General features: G+C 39.7%; 1 protein-coding gene across 4 annotated transcripts; it reads right to left on the minus strand.

Annotated features, from left to right (window-relative positions):
* Window positions 1-502: 502 nt before the first annotated feature.
* LOC142946850 (uncharacterized) lies at window positions 503-9297 on the minus strand. Of its 4 annotated transcripts, none has more exons than XM_076088445.1 (15): window positions 8057-9297; window positions 7338-7487; window positions 7057-7140; window positions 6276-6394; window positions 5986-6160; window positions 5638-5763; window positions 5156-5199; window positions 4944-5043; window positions 4579-4793; window positions 3748-3928; window positions 3519-3602; window positions 2914-3059; window positions 2342-2583; window positions 2134-2243; window positions 503-1420 (listed from the first exon to the last, which is right to left on the minus strand). In XM_076088445.1, the coding sequence occupies exons 1-15, from the start codon at window positions 8186-8188 to the stop codon at window positions 1208-1210; spliced, it is 2121 nt and encodes a 706-aa protein (XP_075944560.1). In that variant the 5' UTR covers window positions 8189-9297; the 3' UTR covers window positions 503-1207. The 4 variants fall into 4 exon arrangements, 3 of the variants coding, with proteins under 3 accessions (XP_075944560.1, XP_075944559.1, XP_075944561.1); XM_076088444.1 differs by having other exon boundaries at window positions 2349-2602; XM_076088446.1 differs by having other exon boundaries at window positions 1284-1420; window positions 2349-2583.
* Between the last annotated feature and the right edge of the window lie 11 nt (window positions 9298-9308).

Consider the following 9308-nt stretch of genomic DNA (forward strand, 5'->3'; position numbering starts at 1 on the left):
AGTAGGAAGCTCAAACCAAGCAATCTGATCTGTCAAAGAGGTTTCAAACAGGTGTCAATAATTTCCATGCTCTGTAACTGGAGGAGGAGCTGCCAGGAAACACTGCACTCTCATCATGAATGAGGAAACGTTTCACATAAACACTGGTAACAATAACCTTGGTGAGTTTCTCATACAAAGTGTATGACGACGATAGAACCGTGAAAAGGAAAAAATTAATGGTCTGTCATTGTGCCAACAATAACTTATTTTTCAAGCTTATAGAATGCATCTTCCTAACCAGAACGTGAATGCACTGCAGCGAAAAAAAATTGTTAATATTAATATATTAAATATAAATTATTTTATTTTATTTGTGTACATTTTGTTGCTCTTTACTTTCACTTAAGGCTATATAGGCATTATAGACTTTCTGGTTTTGCTTTGATGTAACACTAGATTTGCATTGATGTTATTTCATGTTGTGTTATGCCATTTAAAGAAATGAATGAAGAGACATCTATTTGAAGTACTTATTCTTTGTATTTTTTAATAAATCCTTTAAAAATAAACATTAAAACTTTTGATTTTCAAGCAAATATAATTATATATGCACATCCATTGTCCAGATCTGCTTCAAAATATGTGAAAATACAAAAAAGTATAATATCTGAAATGTTTTAATGAATTGCCATTCATTTTGTAAAACATTTCCTCAATATATCAATGTATAAATATCAGCAGAGAAACAAGGCAAGAAACTAGCTATTTGTAAGATGTCAAAAAGACGCAGTGTGGTGCAATCTTTATCACAGTTTAGTATATTGGATTAACTATTAAAAGATTAAAATAAAACATTGATGACAGTCTTAACTTGAAGAATTCATCTATGGAGTTTCCTTTTTCTATGTCAACAACTGAGTACAGTATGTTGACACAATTCATCATATCTGATCAACAGCCAAAACTCACAAACCATTCCTTCCTGTTCTTCTGAAAGACAATTTTCCCATGAAACAAAACAAATGAAAGAATGTGAACAGCTGCTATTATACGCCTAACTCTGAATGAATAAAGCCTTCAACATACAAACATTGATCTAGGCTTACTTATCAGGTCGGGTGAGTTATAGTGACCAACTGTTCATAGACCAGCACCTATGCTTGGCTTTCTTTACAGTCACATCGTTCGTAGTTTACAGAAATCTTTGAGTTCCACAAAGTCAATTTCAGCAGGACCTCAATAATCCATCCACTTCATAAACTATGCAGCCACCCTCTCCATCTCCCTCTGTCTGGAAACGTGTGAAGCCAAGGCCTTCACGCACGGCTCTGCTCAGCAGCGCCAACAGGTCTGCAGCCCCTGCTGCTCCCCTCGGCAGGAAGAGCTCGAGTGCGCAGGTGGAGGCGTGAGGCAGCCGTGCGCCTGACATGCTCGCGTCCTGGAAAATTTATGCAAGGCGAGGTGAATATGACATGAAAGTTCATCTCTAATCTTCCTAACTGTGAAATTCGACCACAAAATACTTACCGTTTGATTTTCAAACAACATTGAATTGACATTATTCCTAATATTATAGTATTATATGCATTATAATGATACAAAAGTTGAGTATCCTGTCAACAATTTGAATTGGCTGGAAAAATATTTACACAAATGTAGATTTGTCAGACCTCCTGTTTATTTAGCATTTAAAAATGAATTGGTCGTCTTTGTAAAAACCTCAGACATGTTAATAATGCTTTTATCAATAAACTATTTGTGACAGTCACGTTGGAAAATTCCAGAGCATACGCGGGAGCCTATTTACAAAAATTCAGAGGTGCATGACTCAGCGCCTGCAACAACTTGCAGAGACTTTGCACTCTTCCTTCCGTTAGCTGTTGAACTGTAATCCCACCTCTCTGGACACAGAGTAGCGGATGGGGGTTGGAGATGCACTCAGCTGTGTTATCACTAGCAACCCCTACCAGCAGCGGCCAGTTAAGAGTAGTGAGTCAGGAGTCAGCAGGCAGTCAATAGCAGAATAAAACAGGCAGGGCCCTAATAGTACTGGCCCAGTGAGGACAACAGGGAGGATAGTACTGCATGTAATTTATCAGTTTGTATCATACAGTAATTTAACAATGGCTGGCTTGTGAGATAGATACCAACCTGGGAGTAAAAACGTAGGGAGATCAATCTGGGGAAACCGAGAGGAGGCAGATGATCAGCTCCAGTGATGAAGGCGAGGAGGTCTTCAAAGGAAAAATCTGCCTTACCATCTGATTGTGCACATGGAAACATTTTTGTTAAAAACTTCCCATAATAAACCCTGACACACCTTTTCACTCTCATCCTCAATGCATCCCTCCATTCTTACCGCTGACCAAAGTAAGGACTGTCTGCCAGTGTCCAGCTGTTGCCTCCTCCGTCGGCCTCAGCCGGCTGTCTGGACGGCTGTAGCAGATGGTGAAAAGCTGTTTGAACTCTTCCACGGTCAGAGGCTGCTGCTGTGCGCTCGTCATCACAGGCAGAAACTCCTCCCAGTTGGACTGTACTGTTTCCCACAATCCACCACAGCTGTTCAGCCCCTCTGTGAACTGGGAGATCATACTGGCCACCCTGAAGGACAGCAGACAGGCTGTGGGATTGTTTCATTGGCTCACTCCGCTATTTTTTCTTTTGAATAGGATATGCTAATTGGTGTTTGCTAAATAATGAAACAGCACAGATATTTTTTACTGTTCTGATGAGTCACTTCACTTGATAAAAAAAGGACATGCAGTACTTTTATGAATACATTTCTGGTTACTTTACATAAAAATGCAAGCCTTAGAGACACAAGATCAAAGGCCAATGAGTACTAAAATCTAAAAAAGTTACACTACACTCCAAACCAGTGTAAACTACAAGTGTGTGATTGCATTTGATTATCTGGTTTTAGTGTCAAACCTGTAGTAGATGTAATGTTTGACCAGGCGGACATAGATGGATGGCAGTTCATCAGAATGGGCTGAATTGACTCCAGGGATCCCAGCGCTTGACACCCAGTCACACAGACTGGGAGAAAGCAGCTTCACATCAGTACAACTGTGCATCTACAAGAGGAGCAGAGGAGCATTAATGGTGTGTCTGTGTGTGTGCATGCCAAATGGTGTGGATGTGCACGGCCCCGCAGAGGTTAAATTTGTGTTTGGACAGTGGACAGTTGGGAATTGACAGAAAACAAGGGTGTGAAATGGAAATTCCATGCAACAAAGGCTGGAAGCAAACAGGTTTGGTTAGTCTATTTGTAGTCAGGTTCTCTCTAATTAGGTGAAACAGTGTCAATACAAAACAAAAACTGGAAAGCAGTCGCTCATCCGTACAGATAAACACTGGATTAACTCACCATTTTGTTTTTCCACCACCTTTATAGTTTTATATCTAATACAACTAAAACTATGACACACAGCAGTGCATCAAATAAATCACAGCAATCCAAAATTGATTGGACCTACTTTTTCAATTCCGTCCGTCCGAAGTACAGGTGTGTGAGATTTCTGAGTGTTTGTTACCTGTTGCAGCCTGATCTGTGCTTGAGCATCAACAATGTCCCTCCAGCTGAAGTCCTCCAATGATGGATTCTGGCCACACACCAACTGTGACAATAGAATACAATACAATGACTAAGAGAATATCAGCGTGCAAAAACAATTCAACACAAGCTGCTATGAATAATATACAATGCGTTTTAAATACTGTGATTTAGGAAACTTTCTATCTACATAAAACAATGCACACTACCTGGAAAAGTGCAGGGTGTAAACAACGGGGTCCAGGCCCGCCCTGAGTCAGAGACCAGCCAATCAGAACGCCTGCTTCGTAATACTTCCGGTCTTCAAGAGCTTCAAGATTGTAGGTCAAGAACAGACGCCCCGGATGACCCTCAAACACGGAACTTTGCTGCAGCTCCAGCAAAGACAATCTGTGTGAGAAGAGGATATAAAAATGTCAGGGCTTCATATATATATATATTATGTAGACTATTATAAAGAACAAAGACGTAATTCCTCTACAAAACAACATATTAATTCTAAAGATTAATCAATTAGTCAAACAGAAGATTACTTGGCAATATTTTACGATTACATCAGCAATGAATGTGACAATTTGTTGCTCTTTTGCTTTTTATCATTGTAAATAATAATGGTCAATATTCTTGGTTTTGGTATGTTGGTCAAACAACACACACATCTGAATATGTCACCTTGGGCTCTGGGAAATTGTGATTTTTCACAATTTCTATTTATTATAATTCGAAGATAAAAATTAGCAGGTTAATTGATAAAGAAATGTTTGTTTTTTCCAGCATGATCATTTTTGTGATGATAATCATTTTGCAAGCAATTTCATCCTCAAATAATGTAAAGGTCGGTCTAAAACATATTTATTCATATTGGATCTCATGCTAATAAATAATCAAGCAAAGAATAATATTAAGCAAGTATTACTCGGTTTTCATAATTCCTTAAACTACATTAATTCGGAAAAAAAGCTGCAGGAGTGTAGAAAACCAGAGATCGTTGACAGCTCTGTTTATATTTCACAGTCAATAATCATAATAATTATCAAAACCTAAAGAAGTCTCTGAGAGGTCCGTCATGGCCGTCAGTCTCCTCTCCACTGAAGGAGACGATGGGTGTCGTCTTGAAACAGAAGTCTGGCCTCCTCACCACCTTCAGAGCGCTGTGGAGCAGGTCTTTCCTCCTCACCTGGATGTGGGATTCTACGTCTCGATCCATGTTCTCCTGTCTGAACAGTCTCAGGATGGAGTCCAGGTCGTGTGTGAACTGCACACCATAGAGAAAGATTTGAAGGGAGATGGAGAGGAAATGGTGTCCTTCCTGTCCTAGCGTCTTGGACTATTGAAAAACCTTTTAAGATTAGGTCAAAAAGCTGGATTTGTACTTTTTTCTATCTGCTGAGTGGAATAAACTCACCTCCTCTGTGGTGCTGGAAACACATGGTTGGGTCTGTCTTCCCAGCTGATTGTCTTTGTCCGAGCAGCTCTTTGTGATGTTCCCCCGGCAAAACTCCTTCCTTGCAAAAGATAACGCACATTCATATATTCACATTTAGGGAATTCAATTATATGGTTCACCATTTTTAATTTTTTAACTTTTCTTCGCAGGAACAGCAACTGCTTTCTTACCTGTTCACCACAGGTGTCTCGCTTGCTGACTTCTCAGATTCCGCCTGTTGAGAGACGAGTATATAATTATATGCACCTTAGAATAAGTATGTAAAAGTTAAATTAATGACTTTAATATATTGCTGAAAAATACATTAACATTAAGGGAACTCACACACTGTCACAACCATTATTTGTATGCAATATACCCATAGCACTGAATCCATATCTGTTGGAGCCCTCACGTCACATACCAAAAGACAGATGTCAATCATTTTGGATTTATGGCGAAGCTAATGTATTGCATGCAATACATTAGCATTTTACAGATCCTGCGTAGTGCATACACATTGGTTGATGTCTTTAATTAATGATGTAGTTATATTTAAATAGGACTAAAAACAGATATAAAATTGAGTCACATCTTTAGAAATGTACTTTAATTAATCATAACTGCTGAAAAGCCCAGTTTTAAAGAGAAACACAGAGCAGCTGTGGTTTACCTGTGGGTAGTCCTGTTGGCTCAGGATGTACAAAGCACCATGTCCAGAGGTCCCAAGTACCTGCTCTCCAGTCCAGCCCTCTGCAGGAGTGTCTGGGACAAATAGCACCCCGGAACCCATGACACACTGGAAACCACACATACCGTCAGACATAAATGTACCAAAATGTGGAAGAATAGGACGGAAACTTTCCAGATTCACTGTCGGATGTAAGATTTACTTTACTTTGTGGAAAGCTAAACTTAATCCTACATTCAATCTTTATTTGTAACACGAGAACTCTACAGAAAGAGTTAACCATTAAATATAAAGCCAACTCCCACAGGGATAGAAATACACTACACACACCTGTAGAAATGTGAAGGAGAACCTTTGTCCGGCTCGTTTTACAAACCGCCCCCGGAAGAGCGTCGCCAGACGACTCTCCGTCTGATTGGCCGACCAATCATAATCAATGGAGATGCGAGCAGTCAGTCCCATGGCCGCTAGAGCTGCTTGTTCTCTGCCTCGTGGAACAGTGTGTCTGAAAGAACAGACAGGAACAACCCTCTTAGTCCTCACTAGCGCTGAGCAGCGCGTATAAGAGAGGTGGACGGGAAAGATGATCTTACACTACAATAACACCTTTCACCTCTCACCTCTCAAGCTGTTCCAGGTAGTATCCTCTGGGGAGACAGACCACGTCTTTGACCACCAGTCCCGTCTTCTGCAGAGTCAGTCTTTTCCACTTAAGACGACTGGCTTTGTTTGGAGACGGCTACAGCACACGGACATCACACACAATGAATCAAAGGGACATACAGGTAGATTAGACATATTGTTCAATCACATTGACAATACACAGTTTCTCATATCGTAAATGTGTTGCTTTTTCAATGCACAACCATCCTGGAAAAAGGACAATAAGTCTTAAATTATTAGTTGATAAATTAGTCAATCAAGAACAATTTCCATAATTAATTTCCTTAATCAATAAAGTGAATTACTTTGTGGTTCAAACTGATGCTCAGATAAAATAACATCTTGCTAGGAAGGCAACCGATTGGGCTCTGGGCATTTGCCCTTATTTTCTGACATTTTGTACACTAAACATGCATGTGAAAATTAGCAAATATACCATGTAAGCACGTGAGCAGACATGCCTGAAACTTTCAACACCGATAAGAGATAAGTGTTGATTGATTGAATCAGTAAACACCATTTGTTTGGTTTCAGTCTTTCCGTAAGGGCTCAAGATTAGTGCACAACAACCCTCTATTTTTACCAAGACACTCAACCTCATCAAAGTATACTTTTATATTATTGAGAACCAACCAACGGGAGAAACAGTTTCATCTTCCATGTTTGCACATGCTACCGTGCTGAACTGTTGAGTCACGAATGTTGTGATAAGCTGATCAGGAAATGACAAAATAACACCTGAGTTGACGGTACGAGGGTTATAACGGAAGGATCATCTGGTTTTAAAGCCACTCGCTCAGTCACTTTGAGGGGAGGAAAAACCTGAACGGAGGAAAGGAAAGAGAAAGCGGTTGTTTTGGTTGAAAAAAACTATGCAAACTGCTGAACAGCTGTTCAGCAGAGTTTGCATTTCATTTACAAGCTGTAGTTTCCACTTCTTTTCCACAGTATTACAAAATGTGGGGATGGGATGCTTCTTTGAATTGCTGCCCTATCAATTTATTCATTTATTTACGTACCTCCATTTCCATCTCAATTTCCTCCATGAACCCTGGGAAAGGGGGGCAGTGCTCGGCCTCTGTCTTGGCCTGGTGCCTGAGTGGTGGGGTCTGGACCTCTGGCTCTGGTTCCTCCTCACAGTCAGGCACCAAAGGATGCTCCAAGTGTTTCTGGGTTTAAAAATAGAAAAATAAAAATAATGATTCACCATAACAATGCCATGGTACTTAAGATGCAACAAAGTTTTTTTGATTATTGCAAAACCAAGGCAGGACTAGCTATGTTTCTTGTTTCAGTCCTTGTCAAACATGCAGTATGTATTTGGGATTTGGTTGATTTAAACCTTTAATGTGAATTTCAGTATTTGGTTTAATCAAAAGGTTATTTTTTGCTGTTAAGCTTTAAATGATAACCCTCAGTGATATCTCATGTGGACCAGTCACATGAACTTTACAGTGATTCATTTGTAAAGGAATCAGCCGCATCTAATCTCACTCCATTTAACTACAGTTACTAGACTCCCAATAGATCACATGACCCCAGCTATAAATGGAAAACATTTACATAGAGCAACTTTTATATGGCTTTAGTCTGAAGGTATGAGGTCACATTCTGGGGGCTGTTTGGACTTTCTATGAATTAGAACAGGGCATTACTAAATAAATCAATAGCAGTCTGGTTGTCATTTTAATTTCTAATTCAACCTGAATGCTCAGATGCAATTAGACAGAATACACACCTGGTCACAGCTCTGTTCTTCCTCCGTCTCCTGTGTTGATGTCACCACGCAGAGCTCCCCTGAAGAAAACAGCTCCATCTCAATGTTTTCTGTGATGGCCAGCAAAGCCACATTCTTCACGCTCAGCTTCATCTTCTCTGATGGAACTTTTTCTTAAACTCTACTTTGTTGCTCCACTCCTTGTCAGAACAAACTGCTTTTCACTCTTCCTTTACTTCAATCTTCTCTGACCTTTTTGTGTTTTGTCCTTGCTCCAGCCTTAGCTTTCCTTTGCCCTCTCTTTATCTATTTTCATCTACTTGACCTCTTGACCCTTTATATATATATATATATATATATTCTTGCCTGGTACTACTTTCTACTGCCTCTCTAGTATCCCCCCCGAAACAGTTGAACCTCCAAACAATGGTGGACCTCCAAACATCTAAACAGCTGAGCTCTCATTACCTCAAGCTGAGATCCATCAGAGTCTAATGCTATGATTGGCTCAGAGTTGTGCTCTCCAGATGTGATCGGTTCTGTGGACTGTGCTGAAGTTCTCATTGGTTGAGAGGTTTGTGAAATAGCTCTGGTTGGTTCTGCGGTTCCTTTGGAGTTACATGTTGGCCTGTTGTTGCTTTTAAATAGTTGATTCCAATTTCTACATAATCAATTAAAGTGTTTAAATGAGTTTTGGATGGCTCATTAAGGTCAGGTAGATAATACAGAAGGTTAATTAACAAGCTTGAAAAGGCAAATACACAACTATAGGGTCATTAATCGACCCCTCTTCACACATTCTTTGTGGCCTGTTTCATCATTGACCGGATACTTGAGTCATTTGATTTATCACTTAAAAATATCTCGTAACTGTCACTGAAGCAATCACAGGAACAAAATACTATCTTAGAAATGTAAAACTCATATTATATTAATATACATTGGTCTCCTTCTTCTTTAGTGTCTTTGGTAATCAATTAAAGTGGGACATTTCTTGAACTTTGTATTCAAAACAGCCAAGGCTTCAGCAGGAGAAAATACCACACCACAGGGATCTACTATCTAATCATGTGTTTTCCTGGCTCAAAGTGTTGCTTAAAGGCAAAACTGAGTGAAACTGTGGTGACTTAACAAAACCACATACAATACGATCTGGAATCTATGTGTCAGACAACTGAGCTGACCTGTCAGCAGCTCAAGTAATCTTTGCCAGTCAAACTCAAACTCGCAAGAAACTTAACACCTACTAACTTACATGAGTTTCACGTACACC

This window comes from Anarhichas minor, unplaced genomic scaffold, assembly GCF_050575085.1.
Source record: "Anarhichas minor isolate MPS153535 unplaced genomic scaffold, ASM5057508v1 ptg000010l, whole genome shotgun sequence".
Lineage (NCBI taxonomy): Eukaryota > Metazoa > Chordata > Actinopteri > Perciformes > Anarhichadidae > Anarhichas > Anarhichas minor.